At 38.6% G+C, this 16,401-nt stretch overlaps 1 protein-coding gene across 1 annotated transcript in view; it reads left to right on the top strand.

Moving 5' to 3' along the window:
* Positions 1-16,401, top strand: part of PDE6C (phosphodiesterase 6C) — a 54,557-nt gene that overhangs the window by 26,403 nt on the left and 11,753 nt on the right. The window contains exons 10-16 of the mRNA XM_038408980.2: positions 17-160; positions 243-311; positions 4,556-4,702; positions 5,058-5,165; positions 5,279-5,388; positions 11,404-11,491; positions 15,784-15,884. Of these exons, the coding sequence (XP_038264908.1) occupies positions 17-160; positions 243-311; positions 4,556-4,702; positions 5,058-5,165; positions 5,279-5,388; positions 11,404-11,491; positions 15,784-15,884 (767 nt within the window). The remainder of the gene's footprint in view (positions 1-16; positions 161-242; positions 312-4,555; positions 4,703-5,057; positions 5,166-5,278; positions 5,389-11,403; positions 11,492-15,783; positions 15,885-16,401) is intronic.

Genomic DNA, 16,401 nt, shown 5'->3' with positions numbered 1-16,401 from the left:
TCCTGTTTTGTTCCAGAGTCTTACACAATTCCTTGGATGGTCTGTTTTAAATACTGACACCTATGACAAAATGAATAAGCTTGAAAACAGGAAAGACATTGCTCAGGAAATGCTCATGTACCAGACAAAGGCCACCCCTGAAGAAATTCAGTCCATACTGGTAAGTGTCTTTCTAGTACCCCAGAATTCAAATAGGAATCTTGTGCAACAGAAACTTAATTTTTCATTTATTTTCATTTTAGAAATACAAAGAGAAATTAAATGTAACCAGTATCGAAGACTGTGATGAGAAAGCCCTCCTCAAGATTTTGGTAAGTTATGAAACCTAATTCTTAAATTTCAGTGGCCTATTAACTTCAGTCCATGATGGGACTCCTTTGTGTTTGTATTAATAATGTGTTATTTAACCTTCTTCTACTTAATACAACATATTTATATTAGTCATCAGCTCCAAGGATCTTGTGCAGGTGCCTCATAAAAATATTTCTGACAATATGTTACATTCTCTCATACACGGATATTCAACCTATACACTTCCCATGATACCAACCCACTAAAACAGCATCCTCCCTGGATTTTCATATGAAAATCTGTCAGAGGTAATACAGGAAGTAAAAACTTTGTACTGTTCAAGAGGAGCTGAACTATCCAGGGATCATTATGATAGTATTTTGAGTCAAAGAAAATAGACCAAATTCTATTCTAGGCTGCATGGTCAGCATCACCTTACAGGGGTCAAAAACTGAATACATTGCTTGTATTGTTTGGTTGCCAGAAGTAGGTAAAAAGGGGCAAAATGAAAAATTAGGACCTAGAATTGACCTGAATGTTCACAAAGTAACAATCAATTTTCAGTAAATACACAACTTGCTACCTCTTTGCATAATACCTTTTGAAAGATGCTAAAGTCAGACAGGTTAGAGAGGGAAAAGAACAAGGATGAATTAGGTGGTTTAAAACAAAAGAGACTTTGGGCTATCGTCATCTGTGGTGCATCTCTATCAAAATCAGCATTGTATCAGAAATTCTTTATTATTTGTATAGCATGAGCACCTAGCCACCGCAGTCTTTAACCAGGATTCCATTGCATTAGGCACTGTACAAAGCCATAATTAAAATTCACATCATTATGTTAACCAGTAATGGCATAATAGAGATCAAGAAAATAAACACCGAATGTGTTTTTGATATCTGGACAGATATATTGTTAACATACACAGCATGCTGACTCTGGGCCTGATCTTCCAAACATTTAGGCACATGCTTACTGTCACTCACATGAGTATTTCCATTGAAAATTACTTACATTCTTAAGTGCTTGCAGGCTCTTATTTCCCAAAGAGATAAAAAGGGACTACCCTAGTTACTATTGCAGGCTGAAGGAGTTATAGCTGCCTCCTTAAAATGCATTGCTATTTGTTTCTCTTAATAATTTTAATTTTTTTTTCATTTTATTTTATGATTAATTGGATTGACTCTGCTCATTCATCATTCAGTCTGCATGAATGAATATTACTGAGTTTTATATGGGAACCTACTGTTTATAAGAATGGCAAAAACTCAACTTAAAGGTATAGTTGTGTGTATATTAGTACAACATACATCGAAGGAAGAGGAAATTGGCAGGACACCAGAATAAGAAGTGAATGTATAGGGCATGTATAGGGTTAATAACAGCAGTAGCACACATCTGATGTGTTTCTATAATTTGTTAGGTATTTGAAAAACTTTAGTTAACTGGCTTTTATTTACTTTGTCATGTAGCAGGAATTTATGGTTAAAGTTATAGATAATTATCAGTAAAATGAACTCTGCCTTTCCCCTACTTCCTCCTTCCTCTAAAAACATTGCAGATATCAGGTTTAGGACTGTACAGAGTTTTTACAGTTAAAAGATCTTATTAAGTTACATTTGATTATATAAGCACATCCACTAGTGAAATGAAAAATATGAATAGAAAATTATACCTTCACATTTTAAAGTAAATTCATTTTAAATTTAAGACTTACAAAAATTAATAGCAATAATACATTTTTAGATCTCTCCATTTGCAAATCAAGGTGCGTTAATTACCCTCTGGGGGCATCCAAGTGGAATAAAACACTGGAATGGATTTTTAAAACCTCTAGAAACTAAATTAAATAGCTTTTTTATACATCAGGGTATCAAGAACTGAAGGCTTGATATCTCATGCAGTGCCCAGGCTACATAGAAATGTTTAATCCTATAGGAAGCCTGGAATGTCAGATCACTAATGGGATAAAGCAGGTGTTTTCTAGATCTGCTGACTCACAAAGCATTGGGCCTTAAAACTGTCACTGCTTCAGAATTGACCATTCTCGTCTTGAACTCAGACCAGAGTAAATTTAAAGGGAAATTCCACATTTGGGAGAAAAGGCAGAAATATTTTTGCATGTACATTAATCAATATTTACAGCAAATATCTCCAACCAAACAGCAACAATTGCAGAGGTGTGACATCACTGTTCCACATCCCATTCATTTCAATGAAGTGGGTACTCTAACTTGCATGTGCAGTTTCTTTTTTTGTGTTTTTTTAAACAAGAACATTAAATATAAAGTTATGGCATCAATACACAATGAAGATTCTCTTTTAAAGAGAAATCCAAATTAGAGTTCTCATCCTAATGTTGCCCACATTACACTTGTAATATATTCAGTTATCAGTTTCCCCATCTGTAAAATAGAATCTGACATTTCACTGACTTCCTTTGTAAAGGGCTTTGAGATGTACTACTGAAAAAACAAGACCTGTGATCTAGGTACTTATAATTATTACCACCACCAGTTAGGCTATTAAATATATATTTAACTATATGTATAATGTGGACAAATTAAAGTTACTACAAGAGTCTTAAAAATTTTTGCATTTCCTGACATTTGAGCATCATGAGTAAATACCCTTGGTGTATTATTTGTATGTGCATGAGTGCAACTAATATAAATAAAGCAAGTCATAAGTAAAAATAGAGATCTTTTGTGCTAATAACTCTAAAGGCTAGAGATCTTCATACACATTAAGTCTGCTTTGTTGGTGGTACCTCAGTGCAAAGCAGTCTTAAACCAAGCAGATAGGGTAGTGGTCATTTCTGACAGTAGCTACACTTGCCTCTAAAATAAAGGGTATTCATGAGGGGAAAGAACATCCACTCAGGCAGTCCCCTGCTGCCAGAACCGTCCCTTGGGGTGACTGGAAGCCAGTGTAGTTTAGAGCAGAGTTTGCTCTAAACTACACTAGGGACACAACTGGCACAGAACCATCCACAAGCAGATAGGGAGGGGCAAATGACTGTGATGGATTTGGAGTTTCCTGTAATCTACCAAATACCATCAATTCTATGTTTGTCTGAGCATTGTTATGATATTTACTGTACTTTAGCCAGATGGTAAGAAAACTACCCAGGAAGACAGGCAGTGGCCCAGATAAGAGTTCCACAGAAATCACCTAGGATTATTAACTGATATGCTACCTCCGCCTCCCTGGTGAGCTTGCCAGACCAGCTTTCCCAGGACTAAGTCACCCATTCTCTGAAGGTGGGGAGATCAAAGGCTGAGAGGGATTTATAGGAACACTCTCTGAAGGGGAGAGGGATTGGTTTTGTGAGATGCTTAAGGGGAAGAAACTGCCTTCCAGAGGCTGGGAGTGTCTCAAGGTAGCTTAGCCCAACTAGGGTCTCTGCTAAGGGAAGGCAAGTCTTTAGTTAAGATAAACATGCACGAAGGCCTTTTATTGCCCTAAAAATGCTTTTCTCTGGCTATGCTGTATTCCTACTGATAAGATTCAACAATACATAGTTTTAAGGTTATTTTGGGTCACTTTATTCATGGCTGGTCACAAGTTCCTGAAGGGAAGAACTGCAGGTTCTGATTGCAGTCCAGTCAGACTTGCTGAGTAATCTTTTTTGGTGGGAGAATCATGGGATTCTGCCATAGAGGGAAAGTGAGAGGCCTAAGACCTAGAGGCGAGTGCACTCAGAAGACACCAGGGAAGGGGGTGAGAGGTCCTGGTAGCCCTGAACTATGACAGATCCCTCCCCACCCTCAGTAGCACCCATGATTTATAGGATAACCGTTGATCATCTGTCCCAAAGATTCACTGAAGTCCCACAGGTGAGGTATTTAATACAATAATAATAATAATAATAATCTGAAGTACAATAATTATATGCATAATTAAGAAATGCATTCTAAAATAAAGTAACCATTGGTTTTATCCAATATATGGCTAAAGAAACTATAATTGTAATGTGGATTTTGTTGGAATGTAGGTGGGGAAGAACTACCAGTTTGCAGGAAGCAATAAACGGTACCCATCCCCTTTGAGTAAAAAAACAGCAGTGACCTAAAGTACATATTATAGTTTAATATACAGTAGTGTGCATTGAAACCTGAGAGCTATGTACACATGATAGGCCTGACCATGAACTCTTTATACAGGGATAGAGTAAAAAAGCAAGTAAAAAACTGAATTTACTCTAGTTTCCTTCTTACAAAGCAAAACTGGTGTGGTCTTTTTTTTTTCCCCCCTCAACAGAGAGAGGAATTACCTGATCCAAAGGAAGTGGAACTTTATGAATTCCGCTTCAGTGACTTTCCTGTTACAGAGCATGGCTTGATTAAGTGTGGAATACGATTATTCTTCGAGATAAATGTGGTTGAAAAATTCAAAGTCCCAGCAGAGGTCAGATTTATTGTGTCATATTAGGTACATTTTTCCCCTTAATACCAAGTTCTTTTAACTAGAACTGTTCCACAGTAAAATATTAGAAGCAACGGTAGCATACATCTGTTCTTAGCTTTTTATATATAAAACATTCTATATCTTTTACTTTTCCACTGTTCTGAGTAGATTTTTTTCACAGATTCATAATAAGTATATAAAGTATGTTAATTTTAATTAGAAACAATGTTTCAGCTTTCCAAAAGCTGCATATTTTCCTGTAAAGATATGAAATTCCATCTTAATTTTGCAGACATTCCAGGATTTGGTTATATTTTAACAATATTGAGTATGATATGCCTTTTATTTGAAACAGGTACTTACAAGATGGATGTACACAGTCAGAAAGGGTTATCGGAATATAACTTACCATAACTGGCGGCATGGATTCAATGTGGGACAGACAATGTTCACCTTACTAATGGTATGTTTTGTCTCTGATGTTATCTTACGTTCAATTTGTAGTTTTTTTAATTTCAACAGAAATTGTAAACTTCAAGCAGGTATATACTCAAAAAAGTCTCTCCTGCTTTATAGACAGGTAGACTAAAGAAATACTATACCGATCTCGAAGCCTTCGCCATGATTGCAGCTGCTTTCTGCCATGACATTGATCACAGAGGGACCAATAATTTGTATCAGATGAAGTAAGTTCAGCTACACTGATTTATATGTACAAACACCTGTACATATAACATTTGTACCAGTAACTAAAAGAAAGATGTGAACATATCACTATATGCAAAGATACAAACTATACCATTTTCCATAATTATTTCTAAAGCATGCACAGCGTGTTCAGCGCTATGCAAAGCACATCTATCAAGAGGGTCTGACACAGAGTATTTATAACCTATATGAAAACACCAAGACATTGGGAGAGCCTGAGGAAGGAGTCCTCTTAGCTAATGTTTTTTCTAATTTGTCTTAAAGAGAGGGTGACCCACTTTTATGCTTGGATTCCGACTTCTTTTTTCAAGACTAAACATGCCCAGTTTTAACCTTTCCTCATAGGTCACAATTTCTAAACCGTTTATCCTTTTTGTTGCTCTCCTCTGGGCTCTCTCCAATTTGTCCACATCTTTCTTAAAGTGTGGAGCTGAGAACTGTATACAGTACTGAGGCCTCACCAGGACCAAGTAGAGCAGGACGATTAGCTCCTGTGTCTTATACATAACACTTCTGTTAATAGACCCCCAGAACATTAGCTTTTTTTTTTTTGCAACTGTATCACATCGTTTATTCATTCAATTTGTGATCCACTATAACCCCCAGATCCTTTTCAGCAGTACTACCACCTAGTAATTTATTCCACATTTTATATTTGTGCATTTTTTCTTCCTAAATGAAGTACTTTGTACAGTTTTTTTATTGAATTTCATCTGCTTGGTCCATATTTCAAGCAGTTCTCTAATTTGTCAAGATAGTTTTGAATTCTAATCCTGAACTCCAAAGTACTTGCAACTCGTCCCAGCTTGGTATCATTTGCAAATTTTATAAACACGTTCTCCACTCCATTATCCAAGTCATTAATGAAAATATTGACCAGTATCAGACCCAGGACTGACCTCTGTGGGTCACAGTTTGACCATGAACTAGTCTTTGAGTACAGGTTTCAGAGTAGCAGCCGTGTTAGTCTGTATTCGCAAAAAGAAAAGAAGTACTTTGTGGCACACCTTAGAGACTAACAAATTTATTTGAGCATAAGCTTTCGTGAGCTACAGCTAATTTCATCGGATGCATTCAGTGGAATAGTGGAATGCATCCGATAAAGTGAGATGTAGCTCACGAAAGCTTATGCTCAAATAAATTTGCTAGTCTCTAAGGTGCCACAAGTACTCCTTTTCTTTGAGTACAGATTTTCAATCAGTTTTGCACCCACTTTATAGTAATTGTATTTAGACCACATTTTCCTAGTGTACTTATGAGAATGTCATGTGGGACTATGTCAAAAGCCTTACTAAAATCAAGATATATCACATCTATTGCTTCTCCCCATCTCCATGGCCAGGAACTCTGTCAAAGAGGGAAAGTAGGTTGGTTTGGCATGATTTCTTTTTAACAAAACCATGGTGGCTATTACTTATAACCAGTATTCTCTAGGTGCTTACAAAATAATTGTTTGATAATTTGTTCCAGGTATTGAAGTTAGCTTGATTTTTCTATAGTTTTCTGAGTCCTCTATATTCCTCTTTTTAAAGCTGGGCAAACATAGTACTTTTCTCAAGTCTTTTGGGACCTGAGCCACCTTTAATGAGTTCTCAAAAATAATCACTAATTATTACAAAATTGCTTCAGCTAGTTCCTCTTTACGTACCTTAGGATGAATTTCATCAGACCCTGCCAACTTGAATACATTTAAGTTATCTAAATATTCTTTAACCTGTTCTTTCCCTATTCTGGCTTGCATTCCTTCCCCCTTGTTAACATTAATTATGTTATGTATGTGGCCACAATTTACCTTTTTAATGAAGACTAAAGCAAAATAAGCATTAAACATATCAGCCTTCTTGATGTTGTCCTTTATTGGCTCTCCTTCCCCACTAACTAGAGGATCTACACTTTCCTTCCTCTTTCTCTTGCTTCTTATTTATAAAACCTCCTCTAATTGCCTTTATGTCCCTTGCTAGGTGCAACTCATTTTGTGCCTTAGCATGTTAAATTTTTGTTCCTAATTGCTTGTGCTATTCTTTTGTAATCGTTCTGAGCAATTTGTCTGTATTTCCATTTTTTCTAGGCCTTCTTTCTGATTTTCAGCTAACAAGCTTCTGCTGAAGCCATAGTTGACTCTTATTATCTTCCTATCTCTCCTTCATATCAGGATTGTTTTTGGTGTTGCACCTTTAATATTGCCTCTTGGAGAAACTGCCAGCTCTCCTGAACTCCTTTTTCCCTTGGATTTTCTTCCCATGGGATCTTACCTATCTTTGCTTTGATCTTAAGTCTGCATTTCTGAAATTCGTTGCCTTTATTCTGCTACTCTGACTCCTTCCTGTCCTTAGAACCAGGAAATCTGTCATTTCATGATCACTTTGAACTGAGTTGCCTTCCACCTTCAGATTCACTACCAATTCCTTCCTCTTGGTCAGAATCAAGTCTAAAATGACTGTCCCCTGGTTTCTTCCTCCACCTTCTGAACAAAAAGTTGTCCCCAACACATTTCAAGAACTTATTAGGCAATTTGTGTTTTGCCGTATTACTTTTCCAACAGATCTCTGGGGAGTCCCCCACTACTACCAGGTCTTGGATATTTATTATTTATTCTACAAATGCCTCATCTACCTCTTCTTGCTTATTTGGGCTATAATAGTCCCTCTACCATGACTTTCCCCTCCTTTTATATTCATCCAGAGACTTCCAACTGGTCTGCCTCTCACCTCCTTTTGGACCTCAGAATAAGTGTATATATTCTTGATGTATAATGAAACACCTCCTCCCTTTTTTCTCTGCCTGCCCTTCCTGAACAAGCTGCACTCCTCTATATCAATAGTTCAGTCATGAGATTTATCCCATTAATTCATACTTTAGCATATGTACTAATACTACCAGTTCTTCCTGTTTATTCCCCTTGCATTTGTGAACAGACATCTAAAATGTCCAGCAGATTCCCCATCCCCACCCCGTTATCACTCTGGTTGCTCCTATGGATCCTATTGTAATTTTCTGCCTCTGCCCCCTTCCCGACTGAACATTTAGCCTTCTGTTAAAGTCATTTTTTTATACCTGTGGGCTTTTGTCACTGTCCCCCTTGAACCTAGTTTAAAGGGCTCCTGGCTATGCAGTGGGTGAAGATGCTTTTCCCCTTCTCGGTCATTGTGGACATTCTGGCATGGACAGTGGCTTGAGCACAGATCCAGGGGGTCAGGTGGGCATGGACTTGGGTGGCTTGCTCAAGCCACAACTTATGCCACAATGTCCATACCACTATTTTTAGTGTGCTTGCTCGAGCCGAGCTAGTGCTTGTCTGTCTACCTCGACTGGAAGGCATGTTCCCAGCTGCAGTGTGGACATACCCTAAAAGACCCCTACTGCCAAAAGCTGTGACTACAGCTCTTGTATACATACCCAAGCCACCTTTAATCTAGCTAGAGTGGCTAAATAGCAGTGAGGATGTGGCTGCACAGGTTTTTGTGCAGGCTTTAGCACGAGCTATAAAAGCTACCCCAAACTACTAACATTCCTAGCCTACACCACGGTCCTCACTGTCATATCTTTACTGCTGTATTTACCCACACTAGCTAGCTAGATTAAAGATAGCACAGTATGCCTACATGAGCTGCAAATCACACCTTCAATGGCAGTGTAGACATACTCTAAGCTATGCAGAGCAGCCCAGGTTTGGGAGGGTGCAAAGTTGGCTTAAAGCCAACTTAGCTTCCCCCTCCACTATGCTGCAAGGTCTTATCCTAGGAGTTTTAGCTGGACACTCTGTCTAAGGCAAATTCAGTGGAGCAACAAAGAGAGTGAGCTGTAGCTCACGAAAGCTTATGCTCTAATTAATTTGTTAGTCTCTAAGGTGCCACAAGTACTCCTTTTCTTTTTGCGAATACAGACTAACACGGCTGCTACTCTGAAAAGAGAGGGCTGTGACATATAATCAATTGACAAAGTAGTAATTTTGGCTTTAGGGAGGCCAAATTGGGGGAAGATGTAGTAGTTAAGATCGGAAATTAAAACACTGGTCTATGGTGTAATTGTCAAGATGGAGAGACAAAATAGGATTTTCAAAATGTTAGAGAAAGAAGTGGCAAGATTTAATGGCAATGTAGGTGTGTGGGGAGCAAATTCATAGAGACATTATCATGGCTGGAATGCAACAACAAAGACTGACCTACTTATTTTCTTGTACAAAGTTTGCCAAGTCCTTGTAATATTTTATGTCAAGTCCCCTTAAGATATTGCTGCCAGCCCACTACTCATAAGCAACTGTACAACAAACTAGAGTGATACAGAAAAACAATTTTGTAGGGAAACAGATTTCAGACTTATTTCAAGAGATTATTCTAGAGCTCAGTTTGCAAAATATTATTTTTGAAGATAAACTAAAATACTGTGTGTCCTTTTAGGAATGTAATCAGACAGAACATACTTATGCTCACTACAGTGATTTAAAGCAAATAATAAAGAAAGTCAGAGCCACAGTTGGTGTAAATAAGTATAATTCTGCTGACTGCAGTGCTGCTGACACCAGTAAGGATCTGGCGGCCATAGCTCTGTGTATAAAATATTGTAAATGATAGATGGGGGGAGAGGGGATGGGTAGAGGGGTTTCCTTTTCACTAGTAAATGTTTGCAGTGATCCAATATCTACACACACTAAAATTTTATTTTTTTCTGCATTTTACTTCATTGTGCAATACTAGGGCCCCACTTTTCATCTGTAGGTCAATTAATCTTTCATACATTCTTTCTCATGATACTGTACATTGTAATCACTTGCTCCTGTGCATTTGCTAGCCAACAAGAACTCCATAGGCTCTCAGTCCCCAGTAGCTAGGGAACATAATAATCATGATCTTTAGGAGACTATCCTGCCAGTAATGCAGAATGACTTATTAAGTAACACCCCTCATCCTCTCCCACGAAGGAATTTTCAAGTTGTATTTTGTGGCAGTGGCATTAAGAGATTTTCTGATTATTGTCAGGAATTCTTCAGCTGACATAGGAGAGAGACAGACTGATTCTTACTGAGCGTCACTCAGCCAAAGAACTTTAAAAGGGCTGAGGCCAGATCTTCCTACCAGGGTCCTCCCTGACTGAAAGATCCATTCATGAGGTCAGCTAGGGTGAGCAATCTATGACAGCTATTGGGCTTTACTACCACACATGTACAGATTAATGAATGGCATGCACATTCCTCCTTGGTTCACCCCAGAAATTGACCTGTTAGCCAAGGAAAAGAAAAAGAAAAGCTAAGCATGGCCCATGTTCAAATCAACTACAATAAAGCATGAACATGACCCTCTCCCTCACTGCCCAGAACTCTAGTGTAGAGCTGGAATTACTTCTGCTTAACACTCAGCATGAGGTAAGAAGAAGGGTTTCCATGGCAGGCTGATGATGTATGAACTTCCACAGACTGTGTTGTCCTTAAAGCTGTAAGTACTTTCTGATAGGGCCCAAGGACACGAAAGGAATGAAATTGCATTGCATAGTCGACATGGTAGTTCCATTCAATTTAAGCAAACCATAATAAATTAGAAATGCAGTGGCACGGTCCACTTTGAATGATACCAACCAGAAAAAAGGTCAAGAGCCTACCAAAGTTATAAATACAAAAAGCTGGATAATAGGTACATTTCTACACAGGGAAGGTGCATTGATTAAAGAAACAAAAACTACTAACACACAGGACAAAATGGGGTAAATTTTCAAAGGCACAAATGGGAGTTATGCACCTGACTGTTCCTTATGTTTTTGAAATTCTCTCCCTTGATCTTTTCTCAATGACGGCGCTGAAGGCATATACGTATTGTGTCATTTTTAAACAGGTATTGTTCTGTGTCATGCCACAGAACTAGGTTAGTCAAGCAATGTTAAACCATTTCAAACTCCCTCTGTGGAATATGCAGCTCAATAGAACGTTAATACTACAAACTTAAAACATAGTCATAAAAATATGTATTCTGAAACATTGTAAACAATTACTTGTTTTTCAATAGGTCAGCTGCTCCATTAGCAAAACTTCATGGATCTTCCATTTTAGAAAGACATCATCTAGAGTACAGTAAAACTCTGCTACAAGACGAGGTTAGTATATAAGCACTTTCTACTAAAACTGATAAATACCAAAGCTCTTTTATAGAGTCTGTCCTTTCCAAGAGGCGTGGGTTTAACTTTGCATCTCTCTGATGAATTCATTACTCTTAGGTTGCTGACTGGCTATTTTGTTTGAATTAGATTTCCAAGAAAATACTTTCTTAAAATTAGCCATATTCAAATAATGTTAAGGCTTTAACCAAAACTTACAATAGTTATGATGTTCAAACTAAACTCTTACACATTGGCTAAATTCTGGTCTCAATTACAGTCATGCAACTCCATTGACAGTGACAGAACTGTTGCCTAAATACAGTCTGAATAAGGACTGTAGGATTTACCCTTTACGCTTAACTCACACTATTACAACTTTTTTCTACTTTTGCAACAGAGTTAACGAACTGCAACACAAAATAAAAGAATGCTTTAGGGATTAAGGCACTAGACTGAGATTCCAGAGATCTGGATTTAGTTCCTAGGAATGGTATCTGGTGCCCAAAGTAAGTGATTGGGCTGTGATTAGACACAAGATTCCAGGCTCCCCCATACCCTCACTTTCACTCACAGTTGTTTCTGATTTCCCAAATAAAATCAACTAATTGAACAGCTAGCATTCTTTCCTTTCCTTCAATAGCTCCTTTGCTGTAACTCCCACCACTAATTCTCCTTGCTTCTTCAGTTTTCCCTGCTTTGGACCCTGGTGTTGTTCCTGAGACACTGATCGTGAAACTCTACACTGAGACTGCTCAGACTTTTTGGGTATGTCTACACTGCAATAAAACACCTGTGACTGTCCTGTGTCAGCTGACCAGGGTCATGGGGATCAGGATACAGGGCTATAAAATTGCAGTGTCAACATTCCAAGCCCCAATATCTACACTGCAATTTTATAGCCCCGTAGCCTGAGAAAGCTGACACGGGCCAGCTGCAGGTATTTATTGCAGTGTAGACATAGCCTTTGGGGATAACCAAAAGGCAGCTTCTGAGCATGTGCAGTGGAGAAAGGAGCTCATTTAGAAAGTAGAGACCAAATAGCCCCACATGTACCTTCCTCCCGAGACTGCACTTTATGGTGCTGCTGTTCAGAAGATGTTACAGATGCTGCTAGTCCCTCTCACCCCGAATGGTGCTGCACTGAAGGGCTGGAATCCTTCCTACCCCTGCTCTCCCCACTGTGCTGTTCAAGCGGGGGGGGGGGGGGGGGGAAGAAAAGCATCTGCCACAAAGGGCATTGTTAGTTTAAAGAAATAAAGGAGAGGGTGTAGGCTACTTCTACACTGCACACCTCTTGTGGGAACAAGTAGGATATGTGTAGCTACACACTGTAGTGAAAAGCAGGCTGCCTCCACACTGCACTTTGTAGCTACATATGGCAGTGAAAGGCACTGGCAGTGAAAGTCTCTAACAGTGGGGAGGCAATGGGATACTACACTGCTAAAAACAGCAGTGTAATGGGGAAGGCATTGCTTGGGGGAGTAGAGAGATGCATAGGGTACATACCTGCAGGGTTCAGGCATGTCTTTACTCACCTAAACAGTGCCTCACCGTCTACACTGCTATTTGTACCCATGCTGGGGGGGAATATAGTGTATGTACTCCACAAAAGGAGTGTGCATTGTAGCCGTACCTACAGACTTCCTGTGTGCCCTTCGACAAGTCAACTGCTCTCACCATGCCTCAGTTTCCCACTTGTGAAAGTGTACTATTTCTCTACTGCACAGGGAGGTTGGCAGGATAAATCCATAAATAGCTGGGACATGCTTCAACACTATGGTGATGGGAAACTAGATGGGAGCTTTATGAATAAAGATGGCCTCAAACATTTTTGAAAATGTTTTTCTACTTGTTTTTCATTCTAGAAATATCAGACCCTAACTTCCTCCAGTTACTGGAAAAACTTGTCAAGATCTTTGGAGCTCCTGAATATTGATATCACAAGAGGCTGTAATTTGAACTGCAGCTCTCCCCCTCTCCCCCAATTTAAGGGGGAAAGAGAGAGAGGGGCCAACAAGCTTAAACAGTCTAAGAAATATGTCAAAGTCTGAGGCTATCGAAAGCTCAGTATCCTCATTCTCTTCAGTGGAGGGGAAGGAGAGCAGCAGCTTAGGTTAGAGTCACGTGTGATATAATATTAGTAGTATTTACATGGAAAAAAGAATCACTGCCCTGAAAGGCTTAAAATCTAGACACAGATGAAAGGCGGGGAATGTGGCTACAACATACAAGCAAATGAACATGGGGAAGAATTGGTCCTGCTGTGTTACATGTATTGTAGGTTATGTTGTTTGTTTTTAATTGTGTATACAGGTAGCAGAGTTGCATCTTCATAACATCCCCAAGAACAGAGTGGATCTGGGGTCTAGTGCAATCTGGGAAGATAACATCTGGTCCATGTACAGTTCACTGACATGGGGTAAAGCCCATCATACAGCTATAGGTCACCTATCCCAGCCCCGTCCAACCATCCCCTTTCCCCATGACTCCTCCAAAGGTAACAGATGTTTTCTGGGGTGACTGGCAGCCTGATCCTTCCTGCTCCAAAAGTGGTCTCTCTTTCTTAAGGACTTTAGGGCATTTGGTAGTCATTCCCTCCATCCTGTATCTTAAAAAAGGTGCTAGTTAAGGGCTTCTGCTCTCCAACCAATAAAGTTAGAGAGCAGTCACACCCTTCACCACTGAGTGAAATCACAAACACACCCACAGCCTTACTGCCAGCAGTGCTAAAGTGAAAGCAGGAGAATTAATGCTCCATAATTCCTAGTTCTCAAATCCATGAAACCCCGCTGGGTTCCATACTATGGGCTTCAAGGATACTACAACACTAACTTTTAGGGGTTCCCTAGCTACTGCCTTGGAATCATCAGGCACTTATGACCCTGCTCTCAACTTAGCAGCAGTAGGAATGGGAACATGTCCTCATCCTGTCTGCCCTCTGAAGTCGAGGATGGTTAGGCTGCTATCCATCCTTATGAATTTCAAAAGGCCACGGGGCCCTTGCCTGGTGTCATCCCTTCCCTGCTCCCTCAATCTGCAAGATGTATGAAGGAGCAACTATGCCCCAAGAGGAGCTGTATAGTAAGGGAGTTTCTGCTACCAAGGACACCAAAAAAGAACTAATGTAAAACAAGGTGGCCCTTGGGCAATTCTTCTAGATTCCATTACTATAAAAGAGCAGATCAGATATTTCACCCGTCCAGTTTAGCCACCACAAGGAATATAGGAACTGCTTTATATACGTTTTCATAATCACATCTTATTTGGTTTACATTCCAAGCAAATTCTTGTTTCATTTTAAGATAAATGCCACTCAATCTTTATTCTAAGAGGTTTGAAAATGGAGAATAGGTATGCATCTCCCAAAAACAATGTGGTCTGGATAAGATATGGGATGGGCAGGGATCTAGCCAATAAAAGATAATTAAACTTCATGGTGAGCATGTGTTGGCTGCACACTGCATCATGCAAGTGAAGACTGTAGTTGCTCAGATGTTCTTATAATTTACCATTCCATTTCACAGGAGCGCCAAAGCTACTTTCTATTTTGGTTTATCCAAGGAAGTAGAAGTATTTATTTACTTTAGAGAGACAAGGTGGGTGAGGTAATATCTTTTATTGAACCAACTTCTGTTGGTGAGAAAGACAAGCTTTTGAGCTTACACAGCTCTTCAAGCTCAAAAGGTTGTCTCTGTCACCAACAGAAATTGGTCCAATAAAAGATACCACACCTCACCCACCTTGTCTCTCCACAGTTCTGGGACCAACACAACTACAACACTACATATGTATTATTTGTTTTGTTATTTTACTAAAAATTCAAGGATCTAACTACCTCCCAATTTCAACTGTCCGAGACCAAACTATTCTAAGACATGATTCAACATTTGTAGGGCCTTTCAGATAAAGAAGCCTGTGGAAATCTCACTCTTACCTTTACAAACACTGTACTTGTATATTGCTTCAGATAACTCAAAATAAAATGTCTTACTATTGTCACTATAATATTACATAAATAGTAACAGAAGTGTTTAGGCTATGGAATATAAAATAATTTTGGTGTTTTTATTAAAGCATCTTCAGCTCTCTTCACTGTACACCATAAGGTTACCTGTATTTTTTTTGCCACACCTGTTTTTCCAAAACTGTATCTAACATTTTATTTTGATTTAAGGAACCATAGATGGCTGTATAGCAGGCTTATTGTAATATACTAAGGTACAGCCTGTAGAGTACAAGCCAAAGAATTTTATAAGAGGAACTGAATTTGTAAACTTTCCATCTTGCAGAGTTTAAACATCTTCCAGAACCTAAATAAGCGCCAGTTTGAAACCGTTTTACATTTATTTGAAGTTGCAATAATAGCAACTGACTTGGCTTTGTATTTCAAGTAAGTATTAAATTATGTACAACTTCCTACTGAAAAAATTCTCAATCCTGTACAATTCATGACTGTAGTTTTTCCTAGTTATAAACAGATTATAGAGCTATATTTTAAAATGAAGTTATTCTGAAAAACTTCATTCTTCAAGCTCATTATAAGGAATAAGATATTTTTTTAAATTCACTTGAGGCCTTTAAATCTCAAACACAAATCATGAATTTTCCTCCATGTCTCATACTGATATATAGCATATATTTATTAGGCCTTCCAAACACACCTTTCCATTGACAGTGCACACTATATTTTAAAAGGCACTAAATATGGTGATAGTGTAGTCCAATTGTAGTGTGTGTATATGTGATATTTTATTTAACTATTCTGTACTAGAATCACTCGTACTGAAATTGTCAAAATGCTGCCATAAACTTAAACAGGGATGGCCTATGATGTAGAAATTAAAATATGATCAAAGAAATCCAGACATTAAAAAAAATCTCCAGTGTCAAATGTGTCAAGAATTCCA

This window comes from Dermochelys coriacea, chromosome 7 (genome assembly GCF_009764565.3).
Source record: "Dermochelys coriacea isolate rDerCor1 chromosome 7, rDerCor1.pri.v4, whole genome shotgun sequence".
Classification (NCBI taxonomy): domain Eukaryota; kingdom Metazoa; phylum Chordata; order Testudines; family Dermochelyidae; genus Dermochelys; species Dermochelys coriacea.
Note: the sequence above shows the minus strand (reverse complement) of the source record. Positions and strands in the feature narration are given on the sequence as shown.